The sequence below is a fragment of the Dunckerocampus dactyliophorus genome, chromosome 4, assembly GCF_027744805.1.
Source record: "Dunckerocampus dactyliophorus isolate RoL2022-P2 chromosome 4, RoL_Ddac_1.1, whole genome shotgun sequence".
NCBI classification, from domain to species: Eukaryota; Metazoa; Chordata; class Actinopteri; order Syngnathiformes; family Syngnathidae; genus Dunckerocampus; species Dunckerocampus dactyliophorus.
In genome coordinates this window covers 16,841,101-16,862,960 of record NC_072822.1, presented here as the reverse complement: position 1 = coordinate 16,862,960, position 21,860 = coordinate 16,841,101, and the positions used below count along the sequence as shown (strand labels likewise).

At 41.0% G+C, this 21,860-nt stretch overlaps 2 protein-coding genes across 13 annotated transcripts in view; both read right to left on the bottom strand.

The window, feature by feature from the left end:
- Positions 1-77: 77 nt before the first annotated feature.
- si:ch211-102c2.8 (trichohyalin) lies at positions 78-14,540 on the bottom strand. 9 transcript variants are annotated; one of them, XM_054773206.1, is made up of 25 exons: positions 12,359-14,540; positions 12,173-12,279; positions 12,068-12,101; positions 11,870-11,983; positions 10,951-11,424; positions 9,585-9,662; positions 9,320-9,415; positions 8,534-8,597; positions 8,289-8,436; positions 8,122-8,214; positions 7,481-7,593; positions 7,092-7,398; positions 6,551-6,664; positions 6,225-6,455; positions 6,090-6,152; positions 5,865-5,966; positions 5,617-5,799; positions 5,406-5,537; positions 5,105-5,337; positions 4,926-5,040; positions 4,726-4,809; positions 4,444-4,640; positions 3,920-3,980; positions 3,657-3,836; positions 78-3,370 (listed from the first exon to the last, which is right to left on the bottom strand). In XM_054773206.1, exons 1-25 carry the CDS (start codon positions 12,402-12,404, stop codon positions 3,302-3,304), a joined length of 3,438 nt encoding a protein of 1,145 aa, XP_054629181.1. In that variant the 5' UTR covers positions 12,405-14,540; the 3' UTR covers positions 78-3,301. The 9 variants fall into 9 exon arrangements, with proteins under 9 accessions (XP_054629181.1, XP_054629182.1, XP_054629183.1 ...); XM_054773207.1 differs by having other exon boundaries at positions 78-1,286; XM_054773208.1 differs by having other exon boundaries at positions 3,657-3,734.
- Positions 14,541-16,223: 1,683 nt separating this feature from the next.
- osbp2b (oxysterol binding protein 2b) overlaps positions 16,224-21,860 on the bottom strand; it is a 52,835-nt gene continuing 47,198 nt past the window's right edge. For 3 of the 4 annotated variants that reach the window (XM_054773221.1, XM_054773225.1, XM_054773224.1), the window contains 4 exons: positions 21,533-21,628; positions 20,961-21,145; positions 20,653-20,873; positions 16,224-18,639 (listed from right to left, as the gene is read on the bottom strand). In XM_054773221.1, the coding sequence (XP_054629196.1) occupies positions 18,497-18,639; positions 20,653-20,873; positions 20,961-21,145; positions 21,533-21,628 (645 nt within the window). In that variant the 3' untranslated portion in view covers positions 16,224-18,496. The other variant, XM_054773223.1, reaches the window with a different exon arrangement.

Sequence of the window (21,860 nt, the reverse complement as noted above, 5' to 3'; positions counted from 1 at the left end):
CGATCTTGATGTCTACATGTACTCTTCGCCGAAACCTACATTAGAAAAAGTCATTTATTTATTTTTTTATCTCATTAGTGTATTAGTGTTGGAGTCAGAATAATAACGGAAAAAGAACACAACATTTTTGGTCAGGAGTAGACATACGACGCTCTCTTCAGCAAGCTCTTTGCCAACTCCAACTCCCGTGAGTCTGTGCGCTTTCTAGAATATAGGCGACTCTTCCGGTGCATGAAGCTTTGCTATCCTAACGCACTCTTCTTTGTAAACTGTTCACTCTGCGGGGACCAAACATTTGAGGGCTCGTTAGTAGGTTAGTAAGTGTGTTGTTTTTTAGTCTGTAATTGTGCTGTCTGAATCTGCTGTTAAACGTAAGGGATTAGAGCGCTAGCAAAAGAAAAAACAACAGTGCAAACATGAAGGGATAGGCTAAACTCTCTATTTTAGCCACCATCATAAAGTTGCTATTTAGCTCCTTGACAAAGCTGCCATTGCAATTTATCCGTGTCATGTTCCAATATTAGTCTGCAGCGATGTTGTTTTAATGCGACATTAGCATTGCTGATAAAGAGTTGTATGGACAGATGTTATGACTTGTTTACCAACTCCCAAGTTACAGACTGTAAATGACCATAATCACACAAAGTAAGAACACAGCTATACCGGAACGAAACGGTTTGTAACGATGTTTCAATGTTTTCCCTACACATGATTTTTAAAATAATAATCTGGCCGACTGAACCGTAATGCATCACTTGGCACCCCCGAGCAGTCACCTGGGTTTGCTACCAACCATGTACACGTTTTCTGGGCCCACAAGCTTACCAGAATTTGATCTTGGATCTCCAAACACAGCTGACCACATACAAAGAGGAACACTGTCAAGCAAGTAAGGATTATTTTTGGTATTTTCATTCATTTTCAAGTAATGTCTGTAACACATCCGTTCCTCTCCCACAGCAGTTGGGAGACTAGATGCCTCAGGAAGCACAGGAGGAGAGTTGATGATGAGTATGTATTGTCACAAGAATATCTAAGTGATTAGAGTATAATAATACTGAATACCTTTTTTTATTTTATTTTCTCAGAGGATGTCTTGCCAAAAGAAGAAGATTAACAGCAGAGACAGAGCTGGACATTGCACCTGACTGGCCTTCTACAAACAGCTGTCCTACTTTGTGTGCACGTCAAGGCAACCATGCTCCTCCACCTCCTTGTCCAACATCTCACAACCAGACTTCATTGCGGACCTCTTCTGCTGTGTCCCGACTTGAGACGGAGAGCTCCTGCATGGAAGTAGAGGCTGCTCAGAGGAAGCTTCAAGAGATTGAAAACAGGTATGCAATGTAGTGGCTAAACACTGCAACACTGAAACAATACAGGTTGTACACAATCCATTCTGTGATGCTCCTCGGCATCCAGTTTGTTCAGAATTAAAAAAAAAAAAATACCGTTCTCCATCATTGTTAAGGTGTCTTGTTCCGACCGATTAAATTGTTTAATTTCAAAACAGACAATCTCGACTTTAGAGGCTCTATTGCCTAAGCAATATTATACCAATTATTGTCAAAACAAGTTTCACATGAGAACATTATTAAGACTAAGATCTGTCATTGGATAGAATAACGCTGGAGGACGACGATGAGGATGAAGATCTGGATGTGGAGCCGGCCCAAAGAAGGCCAGTACTGATCATCTCGGACAGTTTGAAGGAAGGCCTGCAGCGCGGCATCAGTGACATCCTCCCTCAAACAGTTGCTCAATCTGTGTATGTTTGCGCCCAAAAGGTTTGCCAAACACGTTCGTCCACATTCATGCTGTTCTCTTTTATGCGTCTAGGAGCCATTCCTGCATGGAGCTGGTGTTGTGGCGGCCACCAGAAGACCCCTTCTGTCGCAAACTAAAAGGCTCGTTACAGAAACAGAGGAAACAACAGACAGTCTCCCGACATCCGACGACTCTGTGTGCTTCTCCCTCTCCTCAGAGTCCCCTCAGTGCGCCTGCAGATACACACTCTCCTCTCCATAACTTTCCAGTCACACAAAGCTGTGGAGAGGAGGACATGGAAATGTAAGGTGTGACTGGCTGACCGGACTTGCTTGGACATGTCACTCTTGGCACGAAATTGGTCACTTGGAATTGTTGCCGCCTTCGCTTGAGTCACTATTGGTCCCATGAATATAATCCCAGTATGAAGTAACATCCTGACATGCTACGTTCATGTAACCCCCAAATGCATCAAATCACTCTCAAGCTTCAGCTCCATGAGTAATAATTAACAAACATTTGCCAAAGCCTGGTTAATATTGCGCTGATAGACTTTTTCTAATTAGGTGTTCTTTGTTAATCATCCGTGGGCAGCAACTCATTTTTGCCATCAATATTCTTCAGTGTCCATAAATGCTAACATGCATGACTTTGTACAAGAGCTGTATTTGTCGTGGTTGAAAGACATTCTGTTTTGCTTAGCAAGTATGCTATGTACGCTTTGAAGAGTTTGTAAAGTCCTGGAAATTCACCTTGAATTATTTGTTTTCATACATGACACACCGGTATTCCAATCAGACGTTTTCCCTTTTTATTTGTTTTACAAGTATATCGTGCTTCGTCCAGTTGGAAAACTGCAGCGTGTTAGACCATTCCCTATTCTGATATTAAATTATAATAATAATAAAGTTGATTAAATGTCAATTTGGCAAGATGAATGCATGTCACATGAGATGTACAATTTTAACACGTAACATTTATAAGGGATTCTTTTAAAAAAAGAGGTTTCTACTGTCAGCCTCCTGTTAAACCTGCAAACCTCTGGAACCTTGAGCCATAAAACATTGACACAGAGGAAAGTGCAAACGACAACTAAACCTTCGGTTGTGTCATTTGTCACTGTGACCTGCTCGTTAAGATGCTATCTTAAGTACACTTAACAGTGAATGATTCATTTCTTCTGTAAGGCAAAGTATATTCAAATACTGTTGTGGATTCTTAAATAACTTCACTCAGACACAGCTTACGATGAGAGAGAAGTGTCCTTGTTTATTGAACATAAAGGATGTGGATCACCAATATCTTCCCAAAAGAACGTTCCTGAACGCCCATACACACAAGGTTCAGATCAGATAACAATGACTTGTATTACCAGTTCTTTCTCATCTGCTCATTCTTGAGCACTGAGAGTAAGTATTCTGTATGCGTGTGCGTTTAGTTCCCTTTTTATCTAGTGTTGTGGCCAAGTTTGCAAGTCACACAATTATTCAATGCTGTGGTCTTTCTACCATAATAGTGGTGACCGTGTGATGCTTCAAGCCCTTAACTGGAGACCGCCCTGATGGACAAGAGACTCTGAATTCTCCTCACTATCTTGATGTTGCTGTAAATGAAACGAAAAATCAGGAATGTGATTGCTTGAATTACTTGAGTGGATCTCACAGTTGCTGAGATACACGCATTTTTGTTTTGATTATTTTGCCTCACATTCTGTAATATTGTTGCCGTTTGTTATCTCTTGTCTGTTTTATCAGAAAAGCAACGAAGATCATAACACCTACGAGCATCCAGCAGCTATGCTTCGACATAAATTTAAAAAAGGATGTACATGCAGTATATGAAGTGTGAAGAGCAATGACAAGCTTTAAAGACGGAATGCATTGACTCACTGTAAGTAGGCAGGGTCCTGTCTTCACTGGTGTTGGCCTCCATGTCTGGTTCTCTACACGGAGCTGATTGACTCTGCTCTGCAAGTAACGCACAAGTTTTAATGAGGCCACGTCTGAGGGGATGTGGGGGACGGTGGCATAAACGCAGGTCGAGCGGTTGGAATACTGAACATCCTGATGCTGATGGGAGCAAAACAAGGCATTTCTGTAGATAAAATGAACGTACAGTATTCATGTCATTCATGCAAACGGTAGAATGGTACCTTTGTACTATGCCTCGTTTGACCCTCTGACCTTTGTGTCTCTTGTATGTGTGATGTCTTTCTGAAAAAGAAAGAAACCACACATTTTATATGAGTGTTTGCCATTGCTCTATAATATTGGTTGACATTTTGTTTATGCTGTTTTACATCTGTGGATTAATCAGCATAACAGTGTGAGTGAAGGTGAAATCATGCTGGTTAGAATCAGTATTAGTATTTGTCTATTCTTCAACGGGCCTTTTACATCATTTACCTGCCCTTTAATATTTTTGTCCTGCACCTGTGGAATTGCAAACAAATTAAAGCAAAATTGAAATATCTTAAATACAAATACAAATGAATGCAATCAATGAGTCTTTCCTTCCAGCTTGTCATTGATTGTAAATCTCTTAAGTGCCAATATTAATGAATACAATCAATAAGTCATGTCACTGTGCATTGAACTGTGTGTCACTCTATGTGATCAATGAAGGCTGATTTGGTGTGAGTGTAGAAGACCAGAAAAGAAACACTTCATCTGTCACCTTTCCAGTTCAGCTGTCAACTCTTCCTCAAACTTGCAGGCCAGACGAGCAGTGGTCTGCTCCTTCCACTGAGCCATGTTCGTCTGGACCTGCCTCAGCTCCATATCTTTGGCCTCCAGCTGCCTGCGAAGAGAGGCCTCCAGTCCTCCGTCACTCATATGAGCCCATTTCAGACTGCTCAGCTCCTCTATGTGCTCCTGGGCCAACGAGACAGGACATTTAAAATCATTTCTTTAAAAAAACAGAAAAAAACGACATACATCTGCATGTGTTATACTGTACTTGAATGAGACGTTCCTTCAGAGAATCTAGGGCTTGGTTTCGCTCCATCCTCAGCTGTTGCCTCTGAAGCCTTAATTCTCTCTCCTGGAAGTGGACATGCAGAAGCAAACCCATATAAACTTGTAGGCATGTGTATGTCAAATCAGCTGCATTTGCTTACAATAAGCACTCAGGCAAAAAAAACACAGTACTGTATATACCTTGTCTGCATGCAGCTGCTCACTGGTTTGCTTCAGAGAATCTAACTCCTGATGCAGATGCTTTAAGGGGTCTTTCAGAGATTTCAGGTAGATGATGGCCTCATCAATGGTAGCGCTGTTGCATACAAATCTTTAGTTGTTTGAAATGTATCCACAAAACCCTGAGAGGGAACGCATACCTGGAAAGGAGCTGCAAACTTTTTGGTTTGCCTCCGCTCTGCCCCATTAAGAGATGTAGCTGCTCACACTCAGCCACCAGCTCCTGAGCCCAGGCCCTGAGCTGCTGCTGCTGCTCCGCTCTGGCTTCATTATGGCTGATCTCTTTCTCTTCAAGCACCTGGTGAATCTTCTCAGCTTCTCCCTTTGCCAGCTGTGCAGCCTGCTCCAGCTGCAGCACAGTCCTCTCAGCCTCCTGCGACATGCTCACACTTTAACTTTCACTTTTGTACGACACCTGTCTGTACAGTAATGATCTTGTACCTGCTGCATGTGTTTCTGCAACCTCTCCAGCTCGGCCTGGTGCTCCTCCTTCAGCGACCTGCAAATGACAGAGAGCAGAGACTCCTGCTCTCGCTGCTGCCCACTGCGCTCACCCTCTAGCTCCTGTACTCGCTAACGAAAGAGACAGACACACAAGAGTTGGATTGGAATTGTATCTAAGAAGGTGCAAGATGTTTCTGGGAGTCATTACACTTTGCAGCTCTGCCACTTTATGCTGAAGAGTCAGTACGTTGTCCTTTTCTTGATGCAGCTCACTCCTCGCATGTTCCAGGCTCCTCCTGTTCTGCTCTTCCAGTAAACTGCAGTGAAAGTGCACAGATTCCATCTTCTCTGCTTCCATCTTCCTTCTCTCCTCCTCTACGGCCTTGTGCACCTGCATGAGAGCAGAGTGTTTACGTCATGTAGCTATAAAAAGGTGTGTCAAATGACTGACAGTACCTTCTCCAATGTTTCTGCATGCAGCTCTTCTTCTCGTTTCTTGGACTCCTCCTTCTGGTGCTTAAGAGAATTCTCCAGCATCTTTGCTTCATCTTCCCTTACCTGTCATTGGTTGATTAATCATACTTTAAATTCATGCCTTCAGTGTGTTTTTACACACTTTAGTATGCAGCACATTGCTATCTCTTTTTCTGCATGCTCTTTACATCATCAGAATCTCCTCACCTTTTTTATTTGCTGCTTATAACTAAAGTCTAATTCTTTCATCTGCTGCTTCAGAGCTGCCTCCTAAAATAAAAAAATATACAAATGAGTGTATGTGACATAAGGACAACTGCTGCTGTTGTAATTACAAATCACCATGGCTGAGGAGGCGTGTCCTCTGGCTTCTTTAAGAGCATTGTCGTGTTGGGTTTTTATGAACTCTAGCTCCCCCCTCTGTCGGTCTCCTTCTGCTTGCAAGGCTCCACGTTGCTCCTGTAAATCTAGCAGGTGTTGCTCCTTCTGAGCCAACATTTTCTCCAGTGTGTCAACTCTGGCTTTACATGCTCCCAGTTCTCCCTGCAGCTCACGTGCTTGACACTCAAGACCCTAAGAAAAAAAGACAATTGCGCAATTTTCCAGAGAGATTTCAGGAGAAACTAACATGAAATAATAGCAGTGAGTGTGCTGACAGATAGTATCACCTCAGTCTCCACCTTTTTCTGTCTCTCTTTCTCTTCCAGACAAGTGCACCTGTTCCTTAGCGAAGTTTCTGTCTCTGAGACCCTGAAGAGTTCCTCGCAAGTTTCCTCCAACATCTGCTTCAACATAATTATGTGAAAACAGTACGGTATACAATATTTGTTGGACCACTATTTTCTGACTTGCACAAAGTTACAGTGCAAATAACCATTAACTTTCTTATTTTAATGATCTTTCCCACAGTATTATTTTGTAAATGTTTTTCCTGTTTTTTTTCTTGTAATAAAGACGAGTAAGAACTACATACAATCGGCCCTCACTGCTCTGAGGTTCGAATTTCGCGCCTACACTCTACACTCACGGTTTTTGTCGCAATCAGGTTTTCTATGCTCTAACTACAAAAATATTCGATTTATAAACAAGGAATCCTACTTTCCGGAAATTCACTTATCACAGTCAGGTCTGGAACCAATTAACCATGCTAAACGATGGTTTGCTGTATATCCATTATAGCATTTATGAAACTAATTGGTGATACTGTACTTGTTGCATGGATTCTAGCTTTTCTCTTGCCCGTCGCTGCTCAGAGAAGAGTTCAGTTTTGGCACAATCCAACTGTCTCTCCATCTCTTGCCTCTCCAACTCAGACATAACAATGTTGGTCTGTTTGTGAAACAGAAAAACAAATGAGTGGGGAGTGCCAAGAAAACATGTTGAAATATTGTTGAGTAACACCTTCTCCACACAGGACTTGTCCTCTAGTTGGTCTTTCTTCTTTAGTCCTTCTTCCATGCGTCTAAGGTCATGAAGATAAGCCTGTTTTTGCCTCTGAAGTTTCTGCAACTGGCAGCTACACAACACCGTACACAATTCTTTAACACAAATGAATGCAACCACATTACAGGACTCGGACGACAACGTTGATATAGTACCTCACTGAGTCTCTCTCTGATTTGCTGTCTTTGAGCAAATACTCCAGTTGCCTCTTTTCTGTCTCCATGTGCCCCGTCTCTGCACTGAGCCGCTCGAGATCCTGCATGGCATTCTGGGACAAATAAACACAATAGACCACATGTGTCAAACTCAAGGCCCGCGGGCCAAATGTGACCCGCCATGTAATTTTATGTGGCCCATGGAACTGTTTGGGAGATAACACAGTTGGGCCGTAGCACGGACTTTATCAAGCAGCGTGCTTACGATGATCTGCTCAATAAAGTAATTCTGTCAATTTCAACTATTCCTGTAGCACTGCTACACTGAAGTGGGCACAGTATCATATATAGCACTAATTGCACAATCATTGTTACTAAAGGTGCCAGATTCCGACTCAGAGTAACAATAGTTCAACCGTACGCGACTAAAAAAGGCACAACTTTAACAAAAATTACAACCTGTCTGTACAAAATAACACCTTAAAGCCATACGACAGTTAAAAATGAGTTGTGTTCGGCCGCAACCAAAAATCAGCTTTGAGTTTTGGCCCCCTGTGCGATTAGGTTTGACACCCCTGCAATAACTTGAGGAGAAAATCTTTACCGTTTTCTGATAAATGACTGTGAATGTCACGCCTCACCTTTCTCCTCAGCTGCAGCTCAGAGAGGGAGAGCTCCACTTCAGCTAAATGAGACTTTCTCATCCGTAGCGTCTCCTCCACTTTCACACATCTCTGAATCAGACACGTTACATGATAGCTTGTTCACACACAGCTGACCAAATGTACACAAGTCCGCTCAGTCGTACTTGTCTGAGGGAGGAGAGATGATGTCTCATCTTCTCCCAAGCAGAGTGCATATTCTCGGATGCCCTTTCAAGCTTGGACGTCCTGCTCCAATGTCCATTTGACTCCTCATCTGTGTCTTTGTCATCATTCCCCAAAGAACACTCAGCTCTAGGATGTAAAAAAAAAAAAGAAAGAAAGAGAATGAAAGAATTACAGAATTAAATGCATACAAATCACTACATATTAATGCAATGCAAATCAATACCTGTAAATATCTCTTCTACCACGCTGGGCTTGCAGGAGAAGAGTACTTTTGGTTTGGAAAGCTCCTGTGGATCAAAGAACATTGCTAACAACATGATTCAGTCTTTCATTAACAACTATGAAATATAAGGTAGCAACATCTGAAACCTGGCGTTACACATGAACAAATGAAACTGCTGAGTACAGTTACAGAAAGTCATCCGTGATCATAAACTGTGTCAAATGTTAAGGACTGTGGTTCCTAAGCTTTTCACAGCCACGTACCACTTCTGACATTTGACCTGAAGCCATGTACCCCCTACTCCTGGACACTTACAAAAACATAAACCTTTTTATCTTAATTAACTTGAAATATTGAACATAATTCATTGGTTAATTCATTGTATAGTAATTTCGGGTCAATTAACTTTATGCTCTGTCTCCTTTCTGCTCCGTTCTCCTTGCGCCGTGAGGCATTTAGGCGCACTCGTAATTGTGAGTGTTAGGCGCTAATTCTTTTTCATTTTTATTAACGTACCCCTTATGACAAATGGTGTACCCCTGGGGGTAGGCGTACCCCACTTTGGGAACGTACAGTATAGATTGATGCTCACTGTCTTCCTGTGTGTGTGTGTGTGCGTGAGGGTGTGTGTGACAGGTGAAATGCAAGAGCCGCATCCAAGGAGTGGGTCGAAACATTTCAGATTCCCACTTTTTTGGAGACTTGACTGCATTTTTCTGTCTACTGTTCATTGTGCGATAGATATACATTTTTGTATTTTACACCTTCAATTTGCCAGTCTCTTACCAGCCTGTCTGTGGAGATGCCGCCTTACTACATCTGTACAGACTGAGTCAAGATCACTGTCAATGGACACTGTGTCGAAATTCCACACAGGCACCCCTGTAACACAAAGTATATGAAACATGTTGTTAAATGATTACCTCTTTGACAGTGTCCATCAAAAGTGACCGTTATTATATTTCTTAAGACATTGTTTTGTATTGGTTGGCTTTAGTATGTGCAAGTGCATGTAAACAGTGCATGTGGATAGAGTACAGGGTGTTGATACCTGCTAAGCACCTGGCTTTCGGAGAAGAAATGTGCGTGGGGTTCCGATGTTCTCTTTCAATCTCTGTGCTATAAATGACTGAAACAGGATAGAGGAAATCAAGTGCGCGCCATGTATACTACAAATAGACTACAGACAGGATATCAGTTCTACGCTGTTAACTGAAAACTACCATAAAACTGCAGACAGAAAGGTCATTGTCTTGATGAAGCTACAGGGTGTGTCAACAAAAAGTAGACTCTCCAAAAAGTAGCTACAAACGTTACAATTGAATATTTTCATGGAATGTCTTTTTTTGCATATGTTGGTATGGACATCATCCTTTGGTCCACACCAACATTTGTTGCATAGTTGCATGCATGACTGAACACGGGCCCGTTTCCCCCTGGGCAAAAAAAATTTCCTCTAAAAAATTGAAGGGTTAGAATTTAAGGAAAAGTCTTAATCTGTGATGCAAAATGAGATTTTTTTTGTTCTTCTATGCTGCAATACCCAGATTAACCCTTTCTTTCACACTATTTGCACGGGGGTAATAGATAGAATAGTAACTTTTTGTCAACTTAGTCCTCACATGGCCTCCATTTCTTTGGATGCACATGCGCTCTCCGCCGCATGCTCGCCTGATCATTCCCTCCGGAGGAAGTTAACGTCAGCTCTGATTCACGGTTGAACGTCGTCGAGGTCATGTGGTGGTGTCACATACACTTTTGATTTGAGATGGTCCAGCGGCGTCAAATCAGGTGACCACGGGAGCCATTCCACTGTGCGTTTCAAAGCAATAACATGTTCATCAAAAAGCTCTGTCAGCCAATCAGTTACAGTTCTCGTCCGGTGTGGTGGAGCACCATCTTGGGCCCTCTTTCAAGAGGAAAACACGACATTCTTCTGAGAGTATGAACAACATGCTCATTCAACATTCAGGGATAATCTTCAGCGTTGATGCGGAAAAAGTACGGTCAAACAATTAAACCATTTCCGACGAGACCGATTTTATCTGAATAATCTGGGTATCGCAGCGTAGAAGAAAATAAATTCTCATTTTCCATCACAGTTTATGACGTTACTTAAATTTTAACCCTTTAATTTTTTGGAGGAATTTTTTTTTTGCCTCCCGTGTTCAGTCATGCATGCAATTATAAATGTTGTTATGGACCCAAGCATGATGTCCATACCAACATATGCAAATAAAGACATTTTATGAAAATATCCAATTGTAACTTTCGTGGCTACTTTGCGGAGAGTCCACTTTTTTTTTTAATACACCGTGTAGTAAGAAAAAAACACAAAATGTTAAGTGGGATGCACTCAATGCAGGAATCATCTGGAATCTGTGATGTGTTGTGTTGTCCACCTCCCCCGTTCTCACCATTGTGTGGCGTTGGAACTCCAGAGCTGTGTGAAGGATATCTGTCTCGTTCCTCCCTTTGTTTTGGCTTGTAGTGGCAAAAGTCAACCGTGTCTTTGCTGCTTTTCACATTTCTACATGCAAACCTGACAACACCATGTACATTTTGGTCACTCTGGCAAGGGTCACCATCAGAGATCATTGACCTCTCCGCCTCCTCTTCTTTGTCCAGCTCTTGCACACTGCCCTCTGGCATTGCCAAGTCCACCATCTCCTCTCGAAAGCACCTCACAAAGTCCTCAGTGCAGATACTTTCTGAAGGAAGATGGTGTTCGCCTGACATTGCTCTTTGCTTACATGTATCTCCAAGAAGTCTCTCTAGTCTCCATAAGACCTGCTCCTTGTGACACTCCATCTCCACTTTGCTAACTGTCCATACGTCCGAATCCGGTGTAGCCTCCTCACATGGGACAGGGGCCACAGTACTTCCATCTGCTGGAAGGGAGAAGAATGTCATACCCCAGCAATATTGAAGAAAGAACAATTACAAGAGCAAAAGCTACTGTATTTAAATGTGTGGCTCATAAAAAAATCACAACACATTGCTTAATATATCAAGATAATATTAGAATATACATACAACATAGCATTCAAAGAGCATAGACCTACAGGTATAGCAAATCAGAATGAATGGGTTATTGACTACAATGTCCTTGATCCGATGAGGTTTGGCAGAAACATTAGCATCTGAGCATATTGTTAACTAGTTTTCTATTGCCATGCCATAATATTCAAACTAGATACATCTGACGGAAGCTTTTTATTTTTTAAGCAAACATAAAAAAATGGAAATATTGGCAAGCACCCATTAATTGCCTTTCCACAGTAATAAATACCTTGTAAATCTCCTGAATGCTACCGATGGTAGATTGTACTGTACCTGATGTTTGTTTCACTGTTGGAGTATCCGTCAAATCCAAACAAGACATGGGAGTGTCGTTTGTCTGGGACACTGTGCTGCCCAGACCTGTGTCTTTGCTCCATTTAAATGGTGCTAAACACATGTCAAAAACAAAGATTATTACCTACAAATACCATTCACATATGACATGAAGTGTCTTGGGTCAGTCAGCCTAACCTGATTTGCTGCTGTCTTGGTTACAGGTGTTGACCTGCTTGCATTTATTCAGTTAGAATTTTTCATTCAAAAAAAAAAGAAAGAAAAGAAAAGAAAATGACAGACCTGCAGTTTTCCAAGTTGAGCATCAATGGCATCCAGCAGGAAATCACAGGGATCGGGTCTGAGAGGTGGATGATGCTGCTCAAATCCACTGCTGCTGTTGTGCAAGTCTGTGAGGGTACACAACGTGTCATGGGTGCGATCCTGCCTTGCACACATTATGGATGTTCTTCTCAGATAATCACAGACCTTGTTGAAGAAGATCATCAGTGTCCCTGCTGCTATGTTCTGCCATGTTGTGCTGTCCAGACAGAAATATTCCCAGTAAGTTTGGTTTTCAATGAGGAGTGGTGGTCTTCTGTTGCTCAGTTGTCATGGAAACCAAGACGTTTTCACTTACTAGCAGGGTAAACTTACTGACTTGTTTAAACTTACGACTACAATTCATTTGTCCACCTCCCTCTACTCAAAATGATTAAGTTGTTACGTAATTAATAACAGTTATTCCACTTTATGTTCAATGTAGTATCTCGTTAACAAAGCATACCTTAGACGTGCTAGTCAACTCGAAGGCAGAGGGTCCAGAGTCACACGGCTGCTGCGGTGGGTCGTGATTGACAGGAGCGTCAGTTGGTTGCCGCGGTAACAGTCAAACTGCGCGCGACTCTACAAGGACGTTTGGCTAGCAGTGCCTCGCGCACACCGCAAATTAGCACAAAAAGCAGTCATTATTTACTTTCTATAAAGAAATACAAAAATATACGTTCATTCATTCATTTTCTGTGCCGCTTAACATTATTTCCATATTGTAAAAATGTCCACATTTTCAAGCCATTTTAGTGTGTTAAATGGATATCACTGAAATTCACCAAAGGATGTTTAAAAAAATTTAATGTTCTCTCTGTTCCTTAAATTTGCCTGAAATTGTTATGGTTTTACACACACACACACACAACGCTTTTTTAAGGTCCTGCCACAGCATCTCAATAGCATTCAGCTCTGGACTTTGACTAGGCCACTGCAAAGTCTTCATTTTGTTTTTCAGCCATTCAGAGGTGGACTTGCTGGTGTGTTCTGGATCATTGTCCTGCTGCAGAACCAAAATTGGTTTCAGCTTGAGGTCACCAACAGATGTTCAGACATTCTCCTTCAGGATTTTTTTGGTAGACAGCAGAATTCATGGTTCCATTTATCACAGCATGTCTTCCAGGTCCTGAAGCAGCAAAACAGCCCCAGACCATCACACTACCACCACCATGTCTTACTGTTGGTACGATGTTCTTTTTCTGAAATGCGGCATTACTTTTACACCAGATGTAATGGGACCCACACCTTCCAAAAAGTTCAACTTTTCTCTCGTCAGACCAAAGAGTATTTTCCCAAAGGTCTTGGGGATCATCAAGATGTTTCCTGGCAAAATTGAGACGAGTCTTAATGTTCTTTTTGTTCAGCGGTGGTTTTCGTCTTGGAAGTCTGCCATACTTGCCGTTTTTACCCAGTGTTTTTGTTATGGTGGAGTCATGAACACTGATCTTATCTGAGGCAAGTGAGGCCTGCAGTTCTTTAGATGTTGTTGTAGGGTCTTTTGTGACCTCTTGGATGTGTCATTGCTGCGCTCTTGGGGTCATTTTGATTGGCCGGCCACTCCTGGGAAGGTACACCACTGTTTCATGTTTTATCCATTTGTGAATAATGGCTCTCACTGTGGTTCGCTGGAGTCCCTTTATAACCTTTTCCAGACTGTTAGATGTCAATTAATCTCAGTTACAGTATGTTTTAAGGGGGGGGGGGGCAATCACTTTTTCACACAGGGCCATGTACAGTGGATTTTTTTCTCCCTTAATAATAAAAAACTTCATTTAAAAACTGCATTTTGTGGTCAGTTGTGTTGCCATTGACAAATATTTACATTTGTTTGATGATGTGAAACATTTAAGGAAAAACGTATTATTCAATATTTTGAGTTTTTGAGAACCTGACATTTTTTGGCTTTATAGATAAATGTCTCAGTGAATTTTACAAACCACTCAAGGCTTAATAATACTGACATAATCTCTCACTTAGTGCATGTCCATGGTATTTTAATGTGCCTCTTTAGTCTATTTCTGGACTGTGTGGAATAACAAAACAAGAATAATATACAGGTATATGAACAACTACCTGAAGCTCAATTCAATATTGTATGACTTATTAAGTATTTAGACTGACTGTATACCATCTCTGTATACGCTATTTTATTGTGAATTTTCATGTGGTATCAAATGTCACTCTGTGGAACTATGTTAAAAAAATAAAGCAGATATTTATCAAGTGTCAACAACTTTATTTTAATTTCCATACTTGCGTCTTCGTTGTTATAAGACCATCTTATAAATTGAAAAGAGGGAACGTACACAATTTATGAAAAAAGAACAACCTCTAAATTGTGATTTACAAGTCAATACACTATTACGTGTACTTGGGTAGTTGAGGCATGTCAATAACCTTTGTTGACTTTCATCTGGCCACAGATTAGTAAAACCAGAAGCAGGTACCTAACCAAACTGTGAGTCACAGTCCCAGCAGGATCCAGTTTGGACAAGGCAAGGAAGCCAATCTTTCACACAGTTTACTCAGCAGTGTCAAATGGAAAGAAAATGTGTGCACACAATTCAATCACATTATGTGTCCAAACAGTATAAATAAGCAAACATTAGAATAATGGCACCCATGAGAAGGTAGAACATAAAAGCATCAAAAATTAAAGCTGCAATCACACCAGGAGTCAGATGAGATGTGTGAGAAATGCTGAGGGAGAATCATTAGACCCTCTGAAAATGGGAAGGCAGATGAAAAGGTTGTTTAATCTGCGGTATACTATCCACATATACTGTACGTACACTTTGGTTGTTTTTCCATTTCTGCACAAGGCTGAAAACTGAGTGGCATCACTATGTCTGCGTGTTATTGCTACAGCTGTCTGATACTTTACAGGACTCACTATCACCTTTTTTAGGAAAATATATTGACTACATAGGTATGATCAGTTCATTCAAAACCAGCATGATAGAAGAACATTTCAAAAGAATGTTGACAGTGTACAGTGAACCTCACTTTGTATCGGTACAAATGAGTAAATCAACACTGAGCTTTTTGACTGTATATGCTGATGAACAAAATATATAAACCATGATGATCCTTTAAAGCAGTGGTCCCCAACCTTTTTTGACCCACGGGCCGCTAGCATGAATTAACTTGAGACAAATGTGCACATTAGCACTCAATAAGTCAGCAAAACTTACCTTTATGCATTCCCACATAGCATCAGCATTTGAGACCAAATATGAGGTGAAAGAAAAATGCTAAAAATACAGTAGTTGTCTATCTGTGCGGCGAGAGAAAGTTAGCACACGCAAATTGGACATACGTCAAGTGAGACGGATGTAACAGAGAGAATCCGGCCACTTTTCAGAATAAAACATCATGGAAATTATTGTTTCTTTCGGCCCGGGGGTTGGGGATCACTGCTTTAAAGCCCTAACTGATATGACTAAAGGCCTTACTGAAGTATGTGGATATGGAAGTTTACATGAATAGAACAAACAAAAGCCCAAGAAGCAGAGATATACAGTGTTGGCAAAAAAAAAAGTCTTATTTGACATTTAAAGCTACAGTCAGCAGTGTTAGCGTAGCATAAAGACTTGGAACAGTTAGTCGCCTCAGCTATTGCCTCAGTTTAATGCAAGCTTTCATGAAGAGTTGTTTTATGGTTGACTATTTCTCTGTAAATGTGAGTAAAAGTGGAAAACCACACATCTTTCAACAACTGTACAGATGTTTGTGAATGCTGAACTGGATGATGGTTCTTTTGATTGATGCAGCTTTATATAATTGGGGAGAAGGTGTATCTGTGGTGCAAATTGTTACAACATAGTTGATTCACTGACAAACATTATCATTGCTAAAATGTTACCTGCTCAAAATCTTTCCCCCCTTTTTAGATACTGTACTTATCCTATACTTAGCTCAGGTGTATTGTGGATGGCTCGTCTTATACAGTGCATTTTTGATTTTTTTGTGTTCAAACCAGCAGAACAAGCAGATATGCTTGTATCAAAGGTGGTAGAAAACACTCTTTTCTGTTTTAAAACAATTTGGAACTATAAAACATGAAGCGCGTAGCCAAATTAGGGTGCCTTTCAAGTTCATTTATGCCTACGCTGTACTGTACAGACTTAATTCTCCTATTTTACACTATAATTCTCTTACCACAAAACATTCACACAAATAGACCAGACGGGACGTACAGTACCTCTAGCCTGAAAATCTACATTCCTACCAAAGATTAGAAAAAAAAATACTGTAGGCTGTCTTTTCAAAGCTTGTCACTGTACAGGCCAGCCAATTAAAGGCAAAAAACTGAGGGTAACTTCAAAACCTGTGGTGAGCCTGGAGCGAAGGCCTCTGTGGCTACAGCTGACCGCACAGTGGTGCGCTACAGGAACCAGCCCTGTCCTTTTCTACCACCTTTAACTCCAGCCCCACACAGTGCCACTGAAACAACCTGAACTATTAACTAGACACAGAGAGGCGGAGGAGAAAAGTGGCTCTATTATGTGTAGTACTAAACATTGTCAGCTAGGATACACGATGTGAGGCACCGAGCCAAAGGACAAGAGAGAGTACCGGGTACAGTCAAAAGTTTCTCAGCAACAAGGACACAAAGATACATACAGTACTAACCTAACGCCACGCACATGAAAGTACTAATGTAGATCTTTCTCGCTGACTGATATGGAAGCACTTAAAAGAATACTGAATGTACAATTTGGGACTGCAGATACCTGAAATGACCTGAAGCTGAAATGCAATTGATAGGGAAAATTATGTAGACTGACGTGTTCTCAAATGTATTTCATAGGAAATTCTAACCAAGAGCACTATATTCCATTCAAACTTGACTTATTTGCCAGAAATATGAACATCAATGCCAATGAAGGTTGGAAGGCGGGTTAGTGTGTCTTATTTTCATCAAATCAAATGCTTGCGAGCAGGCTCAAAGGAGTGTTAAGAAGTCTCGAATGAGAAAACAGTCTAATAACAAGAGAATACAAGCCTGTGCAGGAAATTAAATCAAATGATGTCCTGCACTACAGTTTGCAAGCTTAGTTGAAACACATTACAGTATGCACAGTTAAATAATATATACCTATCACAAAATGTATGAGACACCTGATGATGCGCGGGGCTTCTTCCTATCGCTGCAGCGTTTCAAAAGTGCAGAAAGGTTCGCCAGAAATGATCTTAGAGCTAAAGCAATCTGTGATTTCATCATGGAAATGACGACGCTGGATCACCATCACTTTACCACCGTTGAATGATACCGGCTTTTCGCGCCTAGTAAATCCTTTGGAGCCACGTTTGTACTTCTGAGCTGCCTCTGTTTTTGTTTTGTTACTCAGAGTGATGTTAGGATTCTTTGTTAGGATAAATCTACAGGTACAGTTTGTCAAATCCAACTTTGTTCGAGTTGTTCTACCTCCAGGTGTGCACAAACAGTTAAATAAAAAATTTAAAAATAATACCTATAAAACGTTATCAGTTATCGGTATCGGTCTTGAGATGCAGGAAGTTAGCGGTATCGGCTTGAAATTTTTTTTTTGTGCATCCCTAATTTTTCCCTAATCACTTATCATAAGAAGTACCGGTATGTTATAGTTAGCTTTCAACTTGTCACAACTGCCCTGTTGATGAATGGTAGTATGTTGAATTGAACTACTAATTGAAAGTAATTAAATGAAACATATTTAATGAGATAGCTTCTTTATATGGGGCTTTAGAAATCTACCTCCATTTCTAAATCTGAATATGAAACCGTTTCTGTACTGTTGACTAAAAGACAAAAAACTACAATCAACCATATTTTTTAATGCAAGTAAACGTGCATTAAGTACAACTTAAATCATTCCTGCAGAGAAATTTAAGGTTTATAAAAAGAGGCCCACAACAACCTGAGGACTCACTTGAAGACTAACGTGTATTCAGCATGGTTTTCTTTTTATGCAGCTTGCTTCAGTATGGTCGAATGGTTAAAACTCGATGCTTAGCGCAAAATAGGAAAGTGCATTGACAAAGCACCTCATCTGGTGCCTTCATAGTGTGGTGTTGCACCTCCAAGGGCATCACACATCCACACACACTGGGCCTGGGACCATCCCATCATATTTTCCATCTGTTAAAGCAGTGAGTGTGTATATTTGGAGGTACACGGTATGACAAGAGCGTGTGTCACATTCACCATCTCATGATTACAAAGCTCAACAGAGAGTGCTACACCTCACTGTTGAAGGAGCACGTGTAGAGCAGCTCCCCATATCCTGAGGTCTTGATGCAGGGAAGCGTCCGGTGTTAATATATATCAGGACAAATGGTCCAGTCCTGTTTCTCCTTGGCCTCCCAGTAACCCCCTTTATATATAAAGTTTGTCTCTCCAGTGATGGAGTCCCTCCTCTGGTGAAACCACAGTGGATGGTATCCTTCATATTCTCGACCTGCCAAAAACAGCACAGTATGTTGCTCAGCTGTTGTCATTATGTCACACTCACGGTGAAGAAGTCACATTTGCAGGCAATGTCCTCCATACAGACACGTATGAGGGCGTATGAGGAGCAATCAGACGCTGTGTGCTGCATTTGGGAACACTCCAAATGTGAACCAGCTTCATGTTGCAGTGGACAGTTGGAATGGGATTAATAAGAGGTGTGCAAAACAAGAACTTACGGAAGTTTGAAATAAATGTTAACGCTGTAGCAACAATTTACTATAAGACTCTTTAAGGCAAATAAACAAAGACATGTCGTGTAACTTGACTTTAAACGGAGCTTAAAAATAACTTGCTCACACACAGCTGAATAGACAATACTGTGTGGAACTGTTTCAGCATGAAAATGTCACATGTATGCAGGAAAAAGAGGAAAAAAATCCTGATTTGCCATAAGTAAGATGAGACAGGAAATCATGCAGTCGCAACAACAGAACAGAACACAAAGAAAACACACAGAAGTTGTGTGTGTGTGTGTGTCAACAGAGAGCACAGAGTAACCCTCACTCACCAGAGTCATTATCACATTCTGACCACCAACAGAGGGAGGGGGGAAAAAGACAAGTCATGGGTACATCAATACAATCTAGCCAACACATACACACACAAACACACAATATTTGATTTTTTTCACTGGTGGGGGTGTGGAGCTGCATACGTTGCTATCATCAATAGTACCCCCTGTCTGTCATCCTACAAGAACCTGAAATTAGCCTGCATTAGGATGAGTGGTTAGCATGTTGGCCACACAGTCAGAAGATCTCCGGTTTCCTCCCACATTCCAAAAACATGCATGTTAGCTTAATTGGCGACTCTAAATTGTCCATAGGTATGAATGTGAGTGTGAATAGTTGTTTGTCTACAGGTATATGTGCCCTGTGATTGGCTGGTGACCAGTCCAGGATGTAACCGCCACTCGACCAAAGTCAGCTGAGATAGGCTCCAGCATACTTAGGATAAGCGGCATAGAAAATGGATGGATGTGGTCATAAAAGTATAGCTAAAACAACATATCTAATAGTGGCTTAACACTTAAGCACAGTACAGTGAGACTTTGCGGTTCGTATTTCGCTGCTTCACTCTATCACGGCTTTTCAAAAATACATTAATTAATAAGTCATGCTGTTTTTGGTTGAAAACGGCCTATTATTATTCAAAACATGCATATTTAAGCAAATTGTACATGTTTTTTGCTGAAATGAAGCATCTTCAAAAATAAAAAAGCGGATTTAAGTAAAATACAAATACTGTATAAGGCATTGAAAACTCACATTCAAAGATGTTGATACATAGTATTCTACACTGGCCACTAGGTGTCAGTAATGTTACTTGATTGCCGGAACAACAAGCTTTTATTGCAGCTGTGAATTCTCACAACAGGCACAATAATCCATAATAAAAATCCCTAATAAAAACACGGGCTACATTTGCGGTCGTAACTCACACCAACTTGAAACTCAACTCTGAAACCCGCTTCTGTCCGCCCGCCACTCAGCTCCCCTAGGTAACACATTTATAGCAACACGCACGAGCGCGAGCCTTATTTATGTCTTAAATGTGTTATTTACTCTTATTTTATATACTATATTGGGTAATACGAGTGTAAAGGTAACTATAGGGGTGTTATTTCATGACTAAAGGGCTCTCATAATGTAAAAAAAAATATTTATAAGGCCATTAACAGGTTATTTATACTTAACTGCAAACATTTTCCATTTATAAATATATATATAAATATAAATTCTACTTCGGAGAAATTGACTTATTGCGGTCGACTCTGGAACCGATTAACTGTAATAAACGAGGGATTACTGTACATGCACCAAAAGTTCTTATTTTAAGCACTGTTTTTGGTTCTAATCATTCTTGTTTGCCACGTTTACCGTAAACCGGACGATTATAGCAGTAATATCGGCTCCTTACATACATTATAGCTGTCTCCTAACAGGTTCTGCTTTCATACCTTCATCCAAAGCGTCTGAGGCCTCCGCTTCTCTCTTTCTTCTCACAGCTCTTTGTTTCTCTTCCAATCTTTGCTTTTCAGAATTTGCTTCATCCCACCGTCCCTCTTCCATCAGCCTCTGGTCTGGTCTCAGACGGCTGTCGGTCAGACCCACTCCATCATCCGGCTCGTTCAGGGTCAGTGCCAGCGCTGAGAAGTAGTACATGTTCTCAGCATTCTCTCTGGGATAGAAATAATAGCAACATCAACATACATGCCACGATGGGGTGTACATGCCACCTAATGAAGCTCATGAGACACACTCTTACGGGAGAGGATATTTCTTCCATAGAAGTTTGGGGGACAAAGTCTGATAGATGGTCTTCTGCTTGCCCTCTGATCCACTGCCGCCTCGGCTGCTCTGAATGATCTTGGCACTCTCAATTTTCTCATCCCACGTACCAGACAGAATGTAGTGAGCCTGGCCACCACTATCAGCCACCACACCTGTCACCTGGAAAAAGGAAAAACCGCCCCACAAGTTATTGCATAGTTAAAAATACAAAATTAACAACTGTGCAACAAATTATGGGATCAGATAAATCACCAGGTTCCATTTTTACCTGGTATTTCATTAAAGTCAAATACACTCTCTAGTGTTTGTAAGTCGACAATATAATAATTTCAATGTAAGAACTGCATATATACCACTTTGACAAAGATAATGATTGCCGCTGAACCTAATGTAGGTGTGTCTAGTGTTTTGGTCGGTGGGTGTGGCTTTGACGATAAAATCTAATAAAGCCAACAATATTCTCCAGCAGATGGCAGTGTGGCACAAATCCACGACTTGGGCTGCTTCACCATGCTAAAGAACACAGCAACAACAAGGAGGATTTACCTTCCGAGGAACATCCCTGGAGAAATAACTGTAGGGAGAGAATTTGAGTTGGCAGGTCTCTTTGGTCTTGTGATTCACAATCTCAATGTCCCCTGACTACACACATAAACACACACACACAGACGTGAAAGCAGTGAGACACAATTAACAATGGCGTCCACTATGTATTATGTAAACACTAGAACATGTGTACATGGCCCTGCCTTACTCCTTCCAAAGCCTTTGCCTAAATACAGTTGTAACACCCAAGAAAATGTGTGCTATTTGTACATTTTCTTATTTAAAAAAAAAAAAAAAAAACTCACCCAGGCATGATTTTCACATAAAT